Below are 18916 nucleotides of genomic sequence, written 5' to 3' on the forward strand. Positions count from 1 at the left end.
AGGTCCCATCTGAGCCGCTCTCTAGGACATGCCTCGGGCTGAAGAGAGTCTCTTTGCCCAAATTCATGGGCCCTCCCCCACCCCGCCAAGGCAGGCCTCGTCCAGTGGCTGGATGATAAGGTGGTTTGAGGGTCTGCCCCCCCAGCCACGACGTGGGCCACCGCCGAGGCGCTGAGGCTGTCCCAGCTCCAGAGCTGCCCGCGGGTGGGGTCAGCGGAGGCCTGGATGGGCCTGCATCGCGGCTCAGTTTCCCCTCAGCCTGATCCTGCAGCCTTCATCCCCCCGCCCCCCACGCCAGGTGTGGTCCTGAGGGCACTCCCCAGTGACTTTCTACATGCCTCTGTCCACTTCTCAGGAGTTCCACCCGAGACAGCAGTTCAGTGAGGAGCAGAGCAAGGTGGCCATGGTGGTGGATAATTTCTGGAAAAGGGAAGAGGTTAACCGTGTCCTGGAGAGATGTCTGCTCCAGGGTACCAGGGGCAGGGAGGCAAGGCCGGATGTGGTGAGGGGGCTGTGAGCTCTGCTGGTGGGATGTGAAGCATTTCCGTTATTTCTGTGAGGTAGAGGTGAGGTCCTCTGGAGAGAGAGCGGAGAGGGAGCGGGAGAGGGAGAGGAGGAGGTGCGGAGGGCCGGAGGTTTGAGGAGACTGAATCCCCGAAGCAGCTGCTGCAGAAAGTGGGAGAGAACAGAAACCCTCTCACGTTGCCTGTGAGAATGTAAAATGGTGCAGCCACTGTGGAAAACTCTAGTTTGGCAGTTCCTCACAAAGTTCGACACAGAGTGACCATCTGACCGAGCGGTTCCACTCCCAGGTGTGTGCCCAGGGGGATTAAAACATATATGGATGGACTGAATGCTTGTGTCCCCCCAGATTCATATGTGAAGCCTTAACTCCCGATATGGTGGTGCTGGGAGGTCGGGCCCTTGAGGATGGGGCCCCCATGATGAGATTCGTGTCCTTGTAAGAAGAGGTGCGCCTGGGTGGCTCGGGTCATTATCGCAGGGTCGTGGGATCGAGGCCCTTGAATGGCTCCCTGCTCAGTGGGGAGCCTGCTTCTCCCTCTCCCTGTGCCCCCTCCCCTGCATTTGCGCGCACTCTCTCTCCAAAATAAATAAATCTTTTTTTTTTTTTTTAAAAGAAGAGACAGAGGTGAGCTCTTTCTCTGCCATGTGAGCACACAGCAAGAAGGCAGCCGTCTGCAAGCCAGGAACCCAGCCTTCACCAGAACCCCTCCACGCCAGCGGCCTGATCTGACGCTTCCAGCCCCAGGACTGTGAGAAATCATTTCTGTTGTTTAGGCCACCCAGCCTATGGCACTTTGTGATGGCAGCCCGAGCTCAGACTGTGTGTCTACATAAAACCTCATACATGAAATAGTCAGCATTATTCCTAATAGCAGAAAAGTAGAAACAACCCAAATGTTCATCAATGAATGAATGAAGAAAGAAATTCGGTGTCTCCGTACGATGGCATTTACTTGGCCGTAAAGAGAGCGGTGAAGACATGCTGGCCCAGAGCCTAGTGGGGAAGGGCCTGAAATGGAAGCACACTTACAGAGCAGGGAGGCCAGGGTGCTGAGAGCTGGGGGAGGTGGGTGGTGGTAGTGGTGAGCTCCGGGGAGGAGGGGGAGGAGTCAGGCAGGTGAAAGGGAGGAAGGCAGGGTGACTGGCAGCCCTTGGCATTGAGGCTGGGACAGCCTGGCTGGGAGCTATAAGCAGGGGCACAGCTCGTGTGCAAAGAGGTGGGAGACGGGCTGGGAATGGCCTTGGAGGCCACTTGCTGAAGTGACAAGGTCAGCCGGCTGCTGGGTGGAGGATGAAATCTGGAAGAGAGGAGCCCATTCAGAGAGCACTGGGCCACCGAGGCGAGAGACTGAGGGGGACGGGAGGCAGACCCCAGGAAGAGTTACAGGTGGAAGGTAAGGATGGGGTGGCTGATTGGCTTTGGGGGAGGGGGGAGGAGACTCTGGTCAACGGAGGGGCCATGCCTCACAACAGGGAGAAAGGCTGGGCCCGGAGTTCCGTTGCGGGCAGGTTGCACTCAGGGTGTCCGACAGCCATCCATGCAGAGCTGTCCTGTAAGCAGGTGGCCATTTGCACTTGGAACTCAGGAGAGAGTGGTCCTGGCTGGTGAGAGATTTGGGTGACCCGTGAGCAGGCCTGGTGCCTGAGTCCCCCGGATGGAATGGATGAGGGCCCTTAGGGAGGGTGGAGGGGAGAGGCCATGGGCTGAGGCCACAACCCAGCGGGCATCACTATTTACAGGGTGGGCAAAGACCCATGATGCTGCAGGCAAAGGGACAGCGAGCTTCATGGGGGGACAACAGGCAGTTCACGTGTCCACTCGCATGAGGATTGGGTGCTCGCGTCAGACTTGGCAACCAGGTGGGCACTGGTGGCCTTTTCTGGGGCAGCTTCGGGGGCAGATGCCAGGCTGTAGGAGGGTCCGGAGCATCTGCTGAGAGGGGGCAGGCTTGGGGAGAGGGCCTTCTGGGACAGCCCTTATCCACTGCGCACTTATTTTTCGCTCTGTCCCCCAACCGGCTGGTGCTTCAAGAGGGCAGATACTATTTTTTTTTTTTTTTTAAGATTTTATTTATTTGCGAGAGAGAGAATGAGAGACAGAGAGCATGAGAGGGAGGAGGGTCAGAGGGAGAAGCAGACTCCCTGCTGAGCAGGGAGCCCGATGTGGGACTCGATCCCGGGACTCCAGGATCATGACCTGAGCCGAAGGCAGTCGCTTAACCAACTGAGCCACCCAGGCGCCCGGCAGATACTATTTTTATGTATCTTTGTGTCTCACACAAAATCCAACTCATTCCAAACATATTCAGTGAGCACTGTGCGTGGTGTTGAGGATTCACGGCTGAGGCCACATGTCTGGTGGATCCTCAGGCTGCAAACGAAGCTCCGGGCAGGCTCTGCCGCCCGTCTGCCCCGTGACCTCCGGTGAGTTATGACGTTGTCTCTCTAGGAGTTTCCTCACTGGCAGTGGGTGATTTCTGCAGCTCTTCCTGGTGGCAAAATATGATGAATCTGGGACTTCTTCACCTGCTGCTACATGGTTTGCTCAGCAAGGCCTTGGCAGTGTCAGAAGCCTGGGTGGGGTGAGGATCAGACGGTGCGGGGGAGCTGACACTTCCCAAGGCCTCCCGCCTGCTGTCCTGCCACAGACCCCCATTCGTTGTGGCCCACAAGGCCCTGCACACCCTGTCCCCCATCAGCCTCTCCAGCCCCACCTTGCCCCCATGCTCTCGGGTTGTGTGGGCTCTTTGCAGATTTTGTTCTCTCTACGAGCCTTCCCGCCGCAGAGCCTTTGCACATGCTGTTCCCTCTGACTAGACACGCTTCCCTTAATTCCTCACCTTGTCGACTCCTCTTCATTTTTTAGTGCTGGGCCCAGATGGGGCTTCTGCAGAAGCATCTCAGGTTCCTGAGGGACAGTGACACCCGAGCGACCCACCTTCAGAGCACCCTGCACTTTCTCTTACTTTTGTACACAGGAATGTAACCAAGTAATCAGTTGTTTAACATCTGTCCCACTCTGTCCTTAGACCTGGGGGTGAGGAACCCTTGCCCTGCTGCGCGTCCCCCGCTTTAGAAGGCTCTACTCTTGACCTTCTCAGTCTGTGCCCTCTCCCCACAGGATGAGGAACCTGTGGGGCCTCTTGGAGCCCAGGCCCTTCCCTCTGGACCATGCCCCTGATATGCAAGACCGCAGAAGTCCCTGCCCCAAAAGCCCATTCCCTGAAGGGTGGGCCATGTGGGGTGGCCGAGGGGCCGCAGGGGGCAGGCGACACGTGGCAGTTTGTGCTAGTGGACTGGACTGTCCCCATGTGTGCACGCGGCCTTCCCCTGGGGCAAGATGGCTCTGAGGGCAGATACAAGGGGCAGGCTGCTCTTCTCACGCCAACGTGCCTGGGCACAGAATTCAAAAGGGTCAAGGAAGTGTGGGCTGGAACCTCGTCTTCTAGGTCACCACGAAAGTATATTTGTCAAAGTAGGAGAATAGAACATATTTTATTGAACAGTTATAACTTGATTTGTGACTTTACAGTTATTTCCACGTATGGCGTGAAGCCTCTTTTTGTACTCGTGTCCCGGCCCTGCTGGCATGTGGGGTGGGCGTGGGTCCGCACGCGCAGTACCCCTGCCCCAGAGCACTTGCCTGGCACAGAAGAGCAGATAATAAATATTGGCTGTGAGAGACAAACGAGATGATCCAAGTGAAACGCTTGGCAGGGTGCAAATGTCAATAAATAGTAGCTATTATTGTTTGCTGAACAGACGAACGGTAGGTGGGGCGGGGGGCCCGGACCCAGAAACTGAGGTGGTTTGTGTGTGAGGAGGGAAAGGGCATGGCTGGCCCCAGGGTTCACGCTTCCTTTTCCAGACGCTGTACCCGCCTTCCCCCAGCCCTGCAGGCCTCTCGTAGCTCCTCAGGACAAGGTGGGCACCGGGCAGGCCGCCGGACAGCCAGGGCACTGACAGGGGCTGGGGGGCTCCTGCCAGTGCTATCTCCCCTCCCTGCCAGAACACAGCTGCCGCAGGTTTCCTGGCCGCCTTCAGGATCTCCCCAGGCCCAGACAGAACCCTCCTGCCGCAGTTTCTTTCGCTTTGCCCGTGAGCCCATGGTGGGCTGTGCAGGGGGCCTGGAGGGGAGGCGCAGCTGAAAGGACTGCCGGCGTCCTCCCAGGAGGCCTGGTGTGAGAGCAGCCTGGACGGACCCTGAACGGGTCACTTTGCTGCCCCGCTGCCTGCTTCTCTGCGGTCGTGTGTGGAGACGGTGCGGGGGAGGCGGCCAGGGCAGGGCACACACTGAGGGTGAAGAACCCGCGCACACAGCGCCCAGGGATCGGGGAGGGCGGCGGCCGGGCCCAGAAGGCCGATGGGAATGGCCCCCGGCAGCGGCGGAGAGTGTCGGGCGGGAGTGAGGCCCGAGGCAAGGCTGGGCAGCAGGGGCGCTGTAGGCGACTGCTCCGGGACTGACACGGGGCTCGGTCCCCACGGGCTGTCCTTGAAGGCCCCGCAGGTGCAGGCCTGAAGAAGCCGAGAAGCCCCTCACCCACACTCCTCCTCCCAGCGCCAGCCGCCCCGGAAAAGCAACTCTCACCCCAGCGCATTCTCTCTCTCACACACAGCAGGTGTCGCTGTAATAAAGACCAGAACCCAAGTAAGCCCCAAACAGGACAGGCCGGGGGGGGGGGGGGGGGGGGGAGGGGGCGGGGAGGAAGAGGAAATCACATTTTGCAAACTGCCCACCAGGGGTCACCATACTGCACCAAGGGGTGCAGATTTCACTTCGGCCTGGGGACCGCTGGGAGGCGGAGGGTCTCACAGAGGAGTCCAGCCAAGCGGCCTCCAACCGTCCGGCTTCCAAGGCAGGACCACTGTCGCCGCCCCCAGTCCCGGGTCCGCAGCGCCAGCCGCGGGGGGTGGGGGCAGGGGCCCGCGGTCAGTGCGGCGGGAAGATGTCTGAGCAGCGCTGCAGGATGAGCTCCACCACCTGGTTCTGGAACACCATGGTCATGGGCATGCTGGTCTCCTCGGTCTCGGGCCGCAGCAGCGTGGGCCCGAACACTATGGCCACGCTCTGCACGGACATGCGGTTCTGATCGCCGTGCTCGATCACCCTGCAGCGGGGAGCGGGGTGGGGAGGGGGGCATCAGGGCCCGGAGCTGGAGGGGCGTGGGGGTCCGCCCGCACCCGCCTCCCCATTCCCGCCGCTCGCCGGCTCACCTGCACAGGTGCTGGAAGAGCAGCCGCAGCGTGTCGTGGTTGGGGGCGGGCAGCGAGCGCACCAGGTCCCGCACACAGCGGCTGCGCTGGGCCTGGTCCTGCAGCTCTGCGGAAGGGAAGGCAGGGTCGGCTCCGCGAGGGGAACGGAGGGGCTGAGTCCCGGTGGGGGGGGGAGGGGGGAGGAGTCCGGCCGAGGGGGTGCGGGGGCGGCAGGCCGGCCCCGTCCCTACCCCACCCGCCCCGCCTCCCCCAGGCGCTCACTGATGGCCGCGATGAACTGGCGGAAGTGCGAGAAGGGGAAGAGGGGCTCCGGCAGCTCTCGAAAGAAGAGCTTCAGGGCCCCGGTGATCACGTGGACGTCCTCCCAGCGCCCGTCGTCCAGGTCCAGGCGCTCATCTGCGGCAAGGGGGGCGGAAGAGGCGGTGAGCACCCCTTGGTGCCTTCAGGCCCTGGGGTGAGGGACGGGAGCCGGGCCTCACCGTGGTCCACCTTATAGCGCAGCTTCTGGATGGTGGCCAGGTTTCCACTGATGCGGTACAGGCCGTCGATGTCCAGCCCTAGGGCAGAGGGAGGCGCTGACCTCGGGCTGGGTGGGACGGGTCTAAAGCTCCTGCTCGGATTCCCACTCAGGGGCGCCCGTTCCCCCCTCCCCGCGCCCCCCAACCCCAGGGGTCTCCGTCTTGGGGTCCGGGAGGGAGGCCTCCGGGCGCCGCGCCTACCCCGGGCCTCGACGGTGCGGATGCACTGCTGCACGAAGCGCGGCACGGAGCTCCTCTCGCGCTCACACAGCGCGGCGAGCGCGCAGCCGAACACCTGGTCTGGGGGAGAGGCTCGTCAGCGCCGCCCGGCCCCAACCCCCCCCCCCCCCCCGCCGCCGCGCTCTCGGACTCCCTCGGGTACCTTTGATGTAGCCCTTCTCCCGCAGAGACTGCAGCGTGGGCCGCTTCAGCAGCAACCAGCGGAGCCGGTGCCGGACCCTGCTCAGGTCGCTCTCCGGGGTGGCTGCGCCTGGGCCCGGGAGTGCGGGGCCGGGTCACTCGGTGGCGCCGGGACTGGCCGGGCTGGCCCCAGCCGGGTCGTCACCCCCCGCCTCCCCCGCGACGCCGGTTCCCAGGAGATGCCCTCCACCCACCCCCCGCGCGCACCTGCACCCGGCCGCGCCTCGTCCTCCCGCCAGCTTCCCAAGCGCTCGCTGGACCCGAAGTCCGCGCGGCTGCTCTCGCTTTCCTCCTCCGGGGGCAGGTCTGCGGACTGGAATCACGCGGCCTCAGAGAGGCAGGGCCTGGGGCCAGGCTTCTGGGACAGCGTGAGGGGCCCCGAGTGCCCTCCCAGCCGGCCCGATGACTCCCAAGCAGAGTTCACGCTTCCCTTCTCCACCCCTGACCTCCTACCGCGGAACCTCAGAACGTTCACCTCCCTGGGCTGCATGGAGCCCTTCAGGTGTTGCAGACAGTCATCCTGCTCTCTCCCGCTCTTTCTTATCCTGGCCCCCCTTGCCCATATTTTCCTAGATCCTCTGCACACAATCCACTAGGTCAGCATTCCTCAATTATGTGGCTCCGAGTTCTGAACTTACAATTTCAGCTGAGGCCCCAGCACTGCCAACAACCGCATCACCGCCCTCGATCTGGATTCCTACCTCTAGTAATACAGCCAAACTCTGTACTCAGTGTTGGCTCCTAGGGAATTGAGGGTCAAAAAGCCCCAGGTTGCTTCCAGGTGAAGAGCTGTCAGAGGGCGCCTGTTCCATCTCTAGTTATGCAATGAATATTTTGAACCTAAACAACAGCAGACTCTTCAATCCAATCCTTTAAAATTTTCCCTTCTGGTTTTAGCCTGTCATTCCAGCCTGAGGCTCTTTCTCAGATTTCCTTTTCTGCCTGCCTCCCTTGAAGTGGAACATTCCTCTAGCATGTGCCCCCCACCCCGACCTGGAGAGATCTCCTGCAGGGCCAACCCCACAGGCTGGATTTGCATACTTAAGAAAGACCATTTCTTCAGCAGCCCATCTGCCACACAGCCCTCAGTGGGGCCTGCATCTGCAGGGAGGGGCACTCACCCATACTCTGTTCTGCATAACGGCTGGCCATCCCATCCCCACCAGCCCCGGAGGCCCCAGGCTCTGCTTACCAGCTCCTGGATGGCCTCGCCAATGGCCTTCTGCCAGGTGCTGATGATGGCCTCGGAGTCATGCTGGATCAGGTACTCTGAGCCATCTCGGCTCCGCAGCTGGAGAGACAGGAGTCACTCAGTCATCTCTGGCTCCCCGGGTCGGCTCTGGGGCCAGGCCTCAGTGGTAGGGGGTGCGGGGAGGGGAGATACAGAAATGGTGGAGATGATCTGTCCTTGTCCCCAGGAACTGAGAGCACAGTCGAGCAAGGGCTTCACCCCAGGCCAAGGCATTCCGCCTCATTCAAAGCAGTAAGAGACAGTCTCTGTTACAGATGGGCAAACCCAGGCCCTCTCAAAACATAATCTGTTCCTATCTGAAGGTTTCATACAGAAGGAAAAGCTAGTTACTCAGCAATCTATCTCCCAGAACATTCATCCTGCTGGATGCACGGGCAAGCTGAGCTGTCCAAACCAGCTGTTTTGGGAGGACTATCACTGAAGTTTTCTGTGACTCTGGAGTGATGAGGAAGACCTGCTGTGAAAATCTGCCAGGCCCAAGTAACCTGGCCACGATCTAGAATGTGGGGCTGTCTCTTGAGAAAAATCCTAGAGGTGCCTGCAGGCCACCCCCTGAGTGGAGGCAGGATGGCCACCTGCCAGCCAGGAAGTGGAAGCGGGGGCTCCTCCATTTCCATTCAAGACTGTCAGCCTTTCCAACAGCTTGAGTAGCTTCCAAGAGTCCCATCTGCCTTCCGGTTCTTGTCAGAAAAGACAACTGGGAGAAAGGCTCCAGACCTCCTGACGAGAGCAGCTCAGGAGATCAATCTGGTTTTCCAGCCCTGCTCTGTGGATACGCTGCTTCTAGAACTGAATGAAGCTTGGTGGATCTTCAGAAAACTCTCAAGGGCCTGGCAGAACTGCTTCTTCTGAGCTGAACTGTGAGGTTATGCTTTTGGCTTTTGTCATGTTACCTGAAGCAGCTCCAAGGGTCCCTTACTAACCTAGGCTGGAGCTGTGCACTAAAAATGGCTTCAACAAATTGGGGAAAGCCCCCCCCGCCCCAAGAGGAACCACGTAACTGATCCTCCTTCTCTTTTCACTTTGGCTACCAGGAAACCTGAGCTAATTTTTTTTAGCAACAGTGTAGCCCCTGTACGTCATCTGCCCCCGATGCCTCTCCACGTGGACCCCTTGCTCTAACTTGTGCCTGATCTGGCTTTTCAGTGGATTTCACCAGCTCCCCATGTGTTGTTGTTGTTGTTGTTGTTGTGAGCTTCCTCAGAACTTCTGGGGACTGAGGTGAGGGTAAAGGTAGTTTAAAAGCAAGACAACACGTGGACAGTGGAGGGTGTGGCACCGTGAGGGACCTTGCCTGGGCCCCACCTGGTCCCAGTCTTCCTGCTAGGGGAGCCTGGGAAACTGGGGACCCAGTTTATTCACGGAGGACCCAGTTCAGTTGGAACCTGGGCTCTGACCGGCCAGAGCAGGTTTCCAACCTGTCAAAGTGAGTAGCAGGGGACAGGGAGTCTCCTGTCTGGGATGAGGGCTGTCCTTCCAGGCATAGGTTTCATCCCCCAGAGACCCCCTACTCCTCACCACACTCCGGGGCCAAGGACTTGTAAAAGGGAACTGCAGAATCTGTGATGCCAGAAATACCGTGGACGGATCCCCAAGGTGGACACAACTTTGGTTTTGAGCCCTGAGAATTCCGGTCCCACTCTCCCCAGGTCCCCCTTCTTGGGGCTTGCCTACTAAGGGTCTCAAGCCATCAGTAAGCCCCCTCTCCTTCTCCCAACCCCCACCACTCACCTCCAGCACATTCTTCCTGCTAGATTTGTCCTTGGGGGCCCAGGAGAGAGAGGCCCCCCTCAGCTCCACTGTGTACTCAGGGGTGGAGAGCTTGGGAGGCTGCCTCTGTGGGAGAGGGGAGAAGGGTTGGGGGGAGCACAGTTAGAGGGAGCCCTCAGCTCAGACAGGCCTGCCAGGGCTCCTGGCTCCAATCCACCAGGCTCCCCTCGCTTCAAGGACAGGATGGGGAAGGGTTCCTGGAACCCAGAGGTCCTGGGCTGGCTGCCCACCCAGGAGAGGAAAGGAGAAAGGAGAACAGCCCTCATGCCCCGGAGCAGGCGTGCCCAGTCCCTAGTCTGCCTGCCCACCAGGCTGGAGTGGCCACCCTCAAGGACAGCTCCCCATGTCCAGGGTGGCTGGAAGTGCTTGTCGTGGGCTGAATCTGCTGTCGTCACCCCCTGCCAAGGCCCAGCTCCCCTGGCACTCATGTTCCACTGTCGCAGACCTAGCCTTTGACAAGCCAGACCAGGTAAAGAGCCATAGGAGTCAGGAGCAGATGGGGGGGTCCCTGTCCTGGGAGTCTGGCCCTCACCAGGCCGCCTGCAGCTGAGGCCTTTGAGTCCTTGAAGAACGTCAGCACGCCACCCTCCAGCACCGTCCAGGAGGCGCTCCAGTGCTTCTTCCTAGGTGGGGGTGGGGAAGTGGGGGGTGACCAGGCTTGCATCTGGCCCTGGGCTGAGGGCCCCTTCCAGCGCCAGGAGCAGGGCACAGAGCTGAAGAACACAGCTCGGCTTGGGGCATCCAACGGTGAGCACTGGACTCCCACTTCTAATATTTGGTAGCCAAGGGACCCTGGGCAAGCCCCTATCTCTCGGTGCCTCAGGGTCCTCATGGGACCTCTTAGAAAGTTGCCATGAGGATTAACAAGAGCCTGGCATACGGAACGCGCTCAGTAATTGTCAGCGTTAAGGCCCAGCGCGCCCCGGTCTGGGTGCCGCCGGGCTCTCACCGGAGCCGCCTTCCCTTGTCCGCCGTCTTGGTGCGATGGAGCACGCCGGCCTTGTCCAGAGTCTTGGTCTGAGAAAGCTGAGGGGACAGAGGAGGCAGTTAACAGGCTGGGCCACAGGGGGCAGAGGCTAGCCTCCCCCACAGCCAGCAACTCCTTACGGGCTGGGCCCGAGTCACCACCGAGCCCTCTTTGCTGCTGGCCCTGGTGGGGTCCCTGCCCTCACGCCAGCCAGCAGGACAGAGCTCCTCCCAGCTCCCAGCCTCCCCCAGCCCTGGGCCGGGATGACCCAGACCCAGGTTCATTCAGCCCAGGCTCGTGCTGGGGCCTGTGGGGGAGACATGCCCGGCCCCGGCCTAGCCCCCTCAACCTTCAGGAAGCCCCTATTTCTTCTGTGGGGGCCCTACCAGGGCCTACATGCTCCTTCCCTTACCTTCTCCTCAGGTGGGCTGGCCTGGGCTGGGGTCTCACTGTCCTGGCTGGATTTGTGGATGCTTCGCGGGGCAGGGACAGGAACCTGAGGAGAAAGACACTGTCATACATAATCCCGTCCCCTCTCCCCAAGACTCTCCCTTTCCCAGTGGGTTACCTGGGGCAGCTCCCACTGAACTGAGGCGTCATCTGGGTTGTAGAAGTAGGGCTTCCCGTGCTGGTCCTCCAACCTCACCCACTGTGGGGAGAGGGACGGTCAGGGCTCCCAGCCCACCTCAGTGGACGGCAGGCAAAGTTCCCCTTTGACCAGAACCCAATATAACCCCAAGGAGTTTGGAGGGTCAGGCGCGGGCAAGGGGGTGTCTTGGAGCCCACCCAGGAGCTGCAGTTTATGGTGTCCCCCATAAGTGAGGGGTTTAAGGTGAGCTACTAGTGAGGAAGAGTTGGAGGAATGACCGGGGGGGGGGGGGGGGGGGGGGGGGTGCTGTCCGGGCACATGTGCCCGCTGCCCGTACCTGCTCTTGGGTGAAGTGGTTGGTGTAGAGCGTCTGCCCTTCGGGGCTCACTTGGCAAGACCAGCCGGGGGGCGCGGCCAAAGGCGAGGTGGACCGAGGTTCACTGAAAGAGCCCACCGGGGAATAGTCCTCCTCCGGGTAACTGGTCAGCGACTCGGGGTAATCCGTCTCAGGGGTAGGGGGCTGCAGGGAGCAGAAGACTGAGTCAGAGGGTCTCAGAGCCAGAACGCACCCTTGGCCCCGCCCTTTTAGACCAGGCCTCGCCCCCCACGAGCAGTCTGGGGGCTGCGGGGAGCAGGAGGCGGGGTCTGAGGCCTCAGAGCCGCCCCGCCCCCCCAGGCCAGGCCCCGCCCCTCTCCCTCCTTCCCGGGGGCTGCGGCGGGCAGGAGGCGGGGTCTGAGACCCTCGGGGCCACCCCGCCCACCCCGGGCCAGGCCCCGCCCCCTCACCCTCTGGTCCCGGGGGCTGAGCGGGCTCAGGCCCGGCTGCATCTCCAGCTCGTCCTCGGGTTCGTCCTCCGTCTCGTCCTCCCAGACGGCCTCGCCCGTCAGCGGGTTGTAGAAGAACACCCTGCGGCTCTCCTCATCCCAGTACTGACCCCAGTCGGTCTCGAGGCTCTCGCGGCTGCCCACCGAGGCCGGGGAGGTGGCCGGGCTGGCGGCGCCCTCAGCAGCCTCGAAGGGCGACTCCCAGGTGGTCACGCCCGTGTCTGGGTTGTAGTAGTAGGGGCGCCCGCTGCCCGCGTCCGTGTGCGTCTCCCACGCCGGGGGCCGGGGGGGCGCGCTGGCGCCCGGCGAAGGGACCGAAGGCTGTCGCTCTACGTTCTCGTACACGGGCTCCTCCGGGGGGTCGTCCACCTGTGGGAGGAGGAAGGAGACGTGACCTTCAGGGCAGCTCCGGGGTCACACAGTCCCGACTCGGCCACTTGCCTTCTGGGTGACCTTTGGCAAGTTAGGGTACCCCCGGCTTCACTTCCGCCGGCTGCACAATGGCTGTCCTGCCCGCTCCAGAAATTGTAGTGAAGAGAGAATGAGGAAATATTCTTGAAAGTGCATTGCCAAGTATGAAATGACCCAGATGCACAGGGCAGTTACATTAATTATTTATTAACAATAATAAAATATCTATAACTGAGTTCTCCCAGCTGTGCACTGACTCTGCACTCCAGGGGGCGAATCAGAGGCTGGGCGGGAATAGAGAAATGGCCTGGGCCCCATTCCTTTTCCTCCAGGACCCTGCAGGTCACACGGGGGCAGGGCCCTGCGGCACTCTACAGCCCCACCCCTCCTTCCTTCCTGGCCCTGAAAGCTCTGGGACTGGAATCAGTACTACCTCTGGATCTGGGACTGAAACTTCCTGAAGGTGGGTTTTGCAGGCCTGAGAATCAACTGCAGAGAAAGGAAAGAGAGAGGAGAGCCAGATGGGAGGCAGGAAGGAGGAGCAAGGAAAGATGAGCCCCTCTTGCTGTCCAAAGGAAAGCAGGGCGGGGGCTGGAGGGTTCAGTCACACAGAACATGAGTCTGATCATACTCAACACTCCACTGCTCCCTGCCGCCTGCCGGGCAAAGTCTACAGGGCACCAGGGCACCAGAGGCGTCTGTCACCTGCCTGTCTTCCACCTTATTTCCTGCCATTCCTGGCCCCTTGCCTTGAACTTTAAGCTCTAGTAGCAGGGAGTTGGCTGGAGGCCCCACCCTCTGGGCTGTGTCTTGGGCCTCAGCCCATCCCCACCCCTTTTTCACCTGGCCAACTCCACTTTCTTCTTTAGGACTCAGCTCAGGTGTCAGGTTCAAGACCTTTCCCGAGATTCCTCTAGTGCGCCTACCACGGCCTAGCACCCTCAGCCTGCCACAGGGATAGATAACTACACTATCAAACCCCAGCCAGCAGAACGGCACCAGATTAATATTGTTTTTTTTTTTCTTTTCTTTTCTTTTTAAGATTTTATTTATTTATTTGAGAGAGAGAGCAAGCAAGTGAGAGAGAGCATGGGGTGAGGGGCAGAGGGAGAAGCAGACTCCCCGCTGAGCAGGGAGCCTGATGCAATGGGGGGGAGGGCCTCCATCCCTGGACCCCAGGATCACGACCTGAGCCGAAGGCAGGTGCTTAATGGACTGAGCCACCCAGGCGCCCCATATTAATTCTGTTTCTTTTTTTTTTTTTTTAAGATTTATTTATTTGACACAGGGAGAGAGAGAGAGAGAGAGCATAAGCAGGGGGAGGGGCAGGCAGAGGGAGAGGGAGAAGCAGGCTCCCCGCTGAGCAGAGAGCCTGACCCAACCTTGGGATCATGACCTGAGCCAAAGGCAGATGCTTAACCGGGCAGACACTTAACTGACTGAGCCACCCTGGCGCCCCAATACTGTTTCTAAGAATATATAATGCGACATGGGAAATGCAGATTTCAACACAGTGAACAGCATATAGTTCCAATTATGTGTTTTTAGAAACCCTCCAAAATGCTAACAGAGGTTATCTCTGGGCAGTGTGATTATAGGGATTGGGTTTGTTTTTATTTATTTTTTTCTTTAAACCTTTCTCAAAATTTTGTATAATAACTACCCCCCCCCTTTTTTAATCACAGAAGTTCCTCTGTTGCTCTGATGCCGTCGCTAAGTGGTAAGCTCCCCAAGAGGGGAAGCGAGTCCTGTCAAGGTGGCCTCTCCCCGGTCTTAGGTAGGCGCCCAAAACCACATTCATGTGTCCCACAAAGATTCACCTGTCCAGTGCAGGCTCTGTTCTAGGCACTGGGAATGCAGTTAGTGAGCAAAGGGACCCAAATCCCCACTGGGCAGCCTGTGTAAACGGTCGGGGAGCGGGGGGGATGAGTGAAATGCACGCACGTCCATGATAATTACTGCTAGCAAGGAGACAAACTCTCAGACAAGCAGCGGATTCTAGACCAACCGGGGGGCCAGGTCCCAGACCTGGGGGGGGGTGGGGACCAGGAAGAGCTGGGTACACCAGTTCCTCACTCCTCTCCCTCCCCCCACAAGCTCTTGTGTGGCTGAGGCAGGACCCTCCACCCCACTTCTTTCTCTCTGCCGGCTGCAGCCCCCCTGAGCATCCTGGATTCCACCCACGCCAGCCCGCGGACCCTCCCCCAAACACAAAAGCCGTCTTCCCATCTCTGGACCTTTGCTCCAGGGGTCCCTCAGCCTGGAAACCCCCCGCTCTCATTACCTGCCTACCCAGACCCCACTCCTCTGCAGCTCCACTCCAAGCCTCCTGGGAGAGACCTTCTCCCTCAGGAGAGACGCCTAGCCCGCTGTCACTCTCTTCATCCCCCGCGAGGGTCCGGCAGCGCTCTGCCCTGCTGGCCTGTTCGTCATCCGTCCCTCTGCCTACCTCCTCTGACCCCAAAGGCAGGGTTTTTTTTGAGGGCAGGACCCAGGATGACATAATTGACCCCGGTCGCCCTCCAGCAGGTGGCCCAATGCCCTGAAGCAGGCAGCAGGTCCACCAAAGGGACTTACTGCCTGAGTACGCAAGCTAACTCCAGGCCACACTTCAGCAACAACCAACACGCGCACACCCACTACAGGAGAGATTGAAGTTAGCTTTGAACGAGGGCTTCCTGGGAATGAGGTTCAGCACGGGAGCCAGGAGACTCCTTGGGAGGATGGGATGGAGGCAGTGGGCAGAGGAAGGTGGATGACCAAAAACACCTCCTGCCCACCCCAGCTAGACCCACTGAGGCAGTGGCCTTCCCATCCCTGCGACAGGGGCTGGAAGGTCATATGGGGGGGGGGGGGATGAGCTAAGGAAGGAGCCAGGCTGTTCGGAGCGGGGATTTCCACCTGCAGGCTGCTGGTCTTGGCTAGGAGTCCACGGGGAGTCCCAGGCTGGTCAGGCTGAGGGGATCTTGCACAAGGAACACCCCTCGAGGATATATAGCAGATCTAGGAGGTAGATGCTTAGGCTCCCCGGCATGGTAGGGTCGCACTGTGGGGCTCCAGACTGCAGATTAGAGGCCAAATGGGGGCAGGGCAGGGCCCCCTGGAAGGAAGCCCATTCTAAGGATTGGGGCTGCCCTAGAGACACAGGCTGCTTCGGGAGGTAGTCAGGGGCTTTCCCCGGGGGTGAGCAGGCTGCAGCCCTGTGCGGGGAGCTGGACCGCAGCAGCCCTGAGGCCCCTTCGAACTCTAGAACCCTCTGTAGGGCCCCCACAGTGCTAAGATAGAGGCGCTTTCCTCTCCTAGCAGAGCCAGGATCAGACTGGAAGCCAGGTGGGGCCAGCCCCCCCCCCCCCGCCCCGTGCCCTTTGGCCTTCAAGGGGAAGCTCGCCCAGGTTAGAGCAGGGCCTGCTACCCCGGCCCACAACTCCTGGGCGCCCAGACAACACCCCGTCACAGCCCATCAACAGGGCCCTGATGAGGGCACCAGTAGCTCTTGAGGCCCAGACCCCAATCACGACAGCGACACGGGGAACACCAGTAGGAAAGGGGAAGTGGTCCCCCACCTCAGGCCAGAGGACAGAGCCTAGAGGGGCTCTGGCTCTCACCACACCAGCTGCCCGGCCCCCCAGCACTCCCCTCATCTCCAGTTCCCTCCCCTTGTCCACAAGCAGGTGGCCGGCCTGCCTCTCTTCCCCCAGGCTGATCACCATCTCTCAGCGTCCCTCTGCAGCCCCCCCCACAGATATGCCTATCTGGCCTTGGAAAAGGAACGAGGAAAGAAGGGAGGGGTCCCCCAAGTTTGGGAGATGTCTGGCTCCAAAACCCAGCTCACCCAGCTCCTGAGAGGGCCAGAGGATGGAGGCCCGCTGGGGGCCCCTTGACGCAGAGGCCCTCAGTCATCCCCATCAGAGGCTGAGCTCGCCCCCAAATGCGAGGGCCCCCCACCTGTGCCTGCAGGGCCCGACTCCGCCTCTTGGTCAGCTTAGCAATCATGTCCACCATCCTGTCCCCTCGGAGCTGCTGGGACGGAGCCCTGGGAAGGTTTCAGGGCTGGAGCCAAGGGGCACAACCCCAGGGCTGGCCCAGGGCAACCGGGGAACGAGAAGTTGCTTTGAGATGGCGGGAGGCTGAGCCTCCAGCCCATTTCCTGTCGGGGCTGCGGAAGTGCTGCCTGAGACAGAGGTTGCCCGATAGGGTGGGGTGGGGTGAAGTGGGGGTGTCTCAGGTCAGGGGTATTTTTATGTGTCGCGGGAAGCACTGGCCTGGTCCCCGGCAAGTTCTGAGTCCCAGGCCTAGCCACAGCCGGGGAGCAGGACAGGGCGGCACTGGGACCGTGGGTGCGGGAGGGGGAGGCCATGGGAGGGGGCGGAGGGGGCAGCTGGGTGCGGGGGCCTGGGCTCGCCTAGACAGGACATGGAGTGGCCCTCAATTCCCCCAGAGCCCCAGGGAGGATGTGATGGGGAAGAGGAAGCCGGGGTGTGTGCTGCAGGGGGGAATGTCTTAGAGAGGAAGGGGCCTGGGCAGCTGTGGCATCAGAGGAAACCAGTGTCCGGAGTCCTCCAGCCACACAGACGACAGGAGGGATTTGGACCAAGCCACAGTCTACTCGCCTGACTGCCTGAGCCCACCTCCTGCGGCCTGGGTCACCGAGATGCGTGCACGCACTCCGACTGCTTGTGCACTTACACGCCCCCACTCTCAGGGGACAGCGACTAGTTCCTCCACAGCCCTACGACCGAGAGCTTCCCCTCTCTTCACCCTCTCATCAGGTGGGGGGGTTCAAACCCCAGCCAGAAACAACGGGCACAGCGGTCCTGGGTGAGACATTGCTGCCCCCCCTCCAAGCCCTTGGGGGCCACCCTGTCCTGCTAACACCCTCACAGGTGCTTCCTCCCCAGCTCCAGAGGCCGGGCAGCACCTTGCCACCCACCCACCCACCCACTGCCCATGGCTCTCCCACAAAGGCTGCCCAGCTCCTCCTTCAGGCTCTGACCCCCACTTTCCACCCCGGACCCCAGACCCCTCCTCTCCTGCTCTTCCGTTTCAGTAACCCTCCTGTCCCCAGCCCTGGCCCGACTTTCTCCCCTGCCCATGTCCCCCAGGCCGCTCCTTCCCTGCACCCACTGTGGCCTCAGGACAGGGACCCCTGGCGTAGGCGGGTGTAGACTGGAGCGTGGGACATTCGGGCAGGCCACATCCAGCGCAAGCCAGGGACTTAGGCCCTACTCTGCCCTCAAAGCTCTAGTAGCCTGCCATCCCTTGTGGGACGTGGGCAGAGAGGCCTACGGTCCTCCCACTTGTCACACACATGACGCATCCCACTGCCCCCGCCCTGAGGGACATGGGCCACACACACGATAGGTCACCAGGAGAGATGGAGCCAGGCGCAGGAGATGGGCAGAGCCTCTGTGAATGCTGGCAGCAGGGAGGAGCCAGGGCGGGGAAGGGGAGAGAGGAGGCAAGTGTGGGAACCTGAGCCCTTAGCACTGCCCTGCTGTAGAATTAGGAAGCAGGGTCTCCCCGTGGCAGCAACCAAGAGTGACAGTACGGGAGACCGGGACCCCAGAAAAGGCAACCCACAGGCTGCTTTTCCCCAGGAAGAAGCCTGGCCCCCATGCCCGGGGGCTCCCGGAGGGTTCTGGCCCCACACTCCGGGGACGGAGCAAAACCCACACAGCTCTGGCCTGCTCTTCTTCGTCAAGGAGGTTGGCTCTTCAGGCCTCCAGTCTAGGCCTCCCCTCCCCGGGGAGAGGAGGTGTGAGCATAGCAGCTCCCCAGTGGGGTCCTCCTCCGCCAGCCACACCCTCCCGCCTCGCCTGGCCTCTGGAGGCACATGGTGGAGGAGGGGACAGAACAAGCCAGCTGCACATGGGCTGCCTCTCCAGCCCTCTGTCTTCACCCCTTCTCCCCAAAACCCTCACAAGCAGGTGCAACCAGAAAATCCTATCAGCTCTCAGGGGCCAGAGGCAAAAGAAATGCCTGCAAACCAGTGACTGGAGCCCAGAGACTGGCTCAGGGGGCTGTGGAGGGGGCAAGACCTCCTTTGCTGACTCTGTGCCAGCCAGGCTGGGTGGAGGGAGAGTGGAGAATAAATTGTGATCTTTGCCTCAGGGAGCTTAGCGCAGTGCACAGCGCTGGCATCCTTCCCTCCCCTGAGTGCGCCCTCTCCAGAACAGAGTCTGGGCCTCACTGTATTCACCCCTAGCCCTGAGCGACAAGTCCACCGGTGTGCAGTGGGGAAGCTGGGGGTCACCCTGCAGGGTCCACAAGCCTCAGAATGGTGGGGAACCATACCTGGAGCTGCCCCCCCGAGAGTCTGGTGTAACTGGTTTGGGCTGGGGCTCAGACATGTTGTACTAAGGTGAGGCTCCGTGTAATCTTACTGCTTGCCCTGTGGCCTCTGAGTCCCAACACAATAGCCCGAG

General features: G+C 60.8%; 1 protein-coding gene across 3 annotated transcripts in view; it reads right to left on the reverse strand.

Annotated features, from left to right (window-relative positions):
* Positions 1-4001: 4001 nt before the first annotated feature.
* Positions 4002-18916, reverse strand: part of ARHGAP27 (Rho GTPase activating protein 27) — a 30612-nt gene continuing 15697 nt past the window's right edge. The window contains exons 1-16 of one of the 3 annotated variants that reach the window (XM_078065849.1): positions 16437-16631; positions 12042-12449; positions 11593-11775; positions 11235-11315; positions 11079-11162; positions 10649-10725; positions 10232-10322; positions 9661-9765; positions 7870-7968; positions 6885-6990; positions 6640-6747; positions 6459-6557; positions 6219-6296; positions 6001-6135; positions 5740-5845; positions 4002-5633 (exon numbers count right to left, since the gene is read on the reverse strand). In XM_078065849.1, coding sequence (XP_077921975.1) covers positions 5456-5633; positions 5740-5845; positions 6001-6135; positions 6219-6296; positions 6459-6557; positions 6640-6747; positions 6885-6990; positions 7870-7968; positions 9661-9765; positions 10232-10322; positions 10649-10725; positions 11079-11162; positions 11235-11315; positions 11593-11775; positions 12042-12449; positions 16437-16493 — 1995 coding nt within the window. In that variant the 5' untranslated portion in view covers positions 16494-16631 and the 3' untranslated portion in view covers positions 4002-5455. Of the gene's footprint in view, positions 5634-5739; positions 5846-6000; positions 6136-6218; positions 6297-6458; positions 6558-6639; positions 6748-6884; positions 6991-7869; positions 7969-9660; positions 9766-10231; positions 10323-10648; positions 10726-11078; positions 11163-11234; positions 11316-11592; positions 11776-12041; positions 12450-16323; positions 16363-16436; positions 16632-18916 lie in introns of those variants that run through there. The other 2 variants (XM_078065850.1, XM_036096656.2) reach the window with 2 other exon arrangements.

Source organism: Halichoerus grypus, chromosome 2 (assembly GCF_964656455.1).
Source record: "Halichoerus grypus chromosome 2, mHalGry1.hap1.1, whole genome shotgun sequence".
In the NCBI taxonomy this organism is placed as follows: Eukaryota; Metazoa; Chordata; class Mammalia; order Carnivora; family Phocidae; genus Halichoerus; species Halichoerus grypus.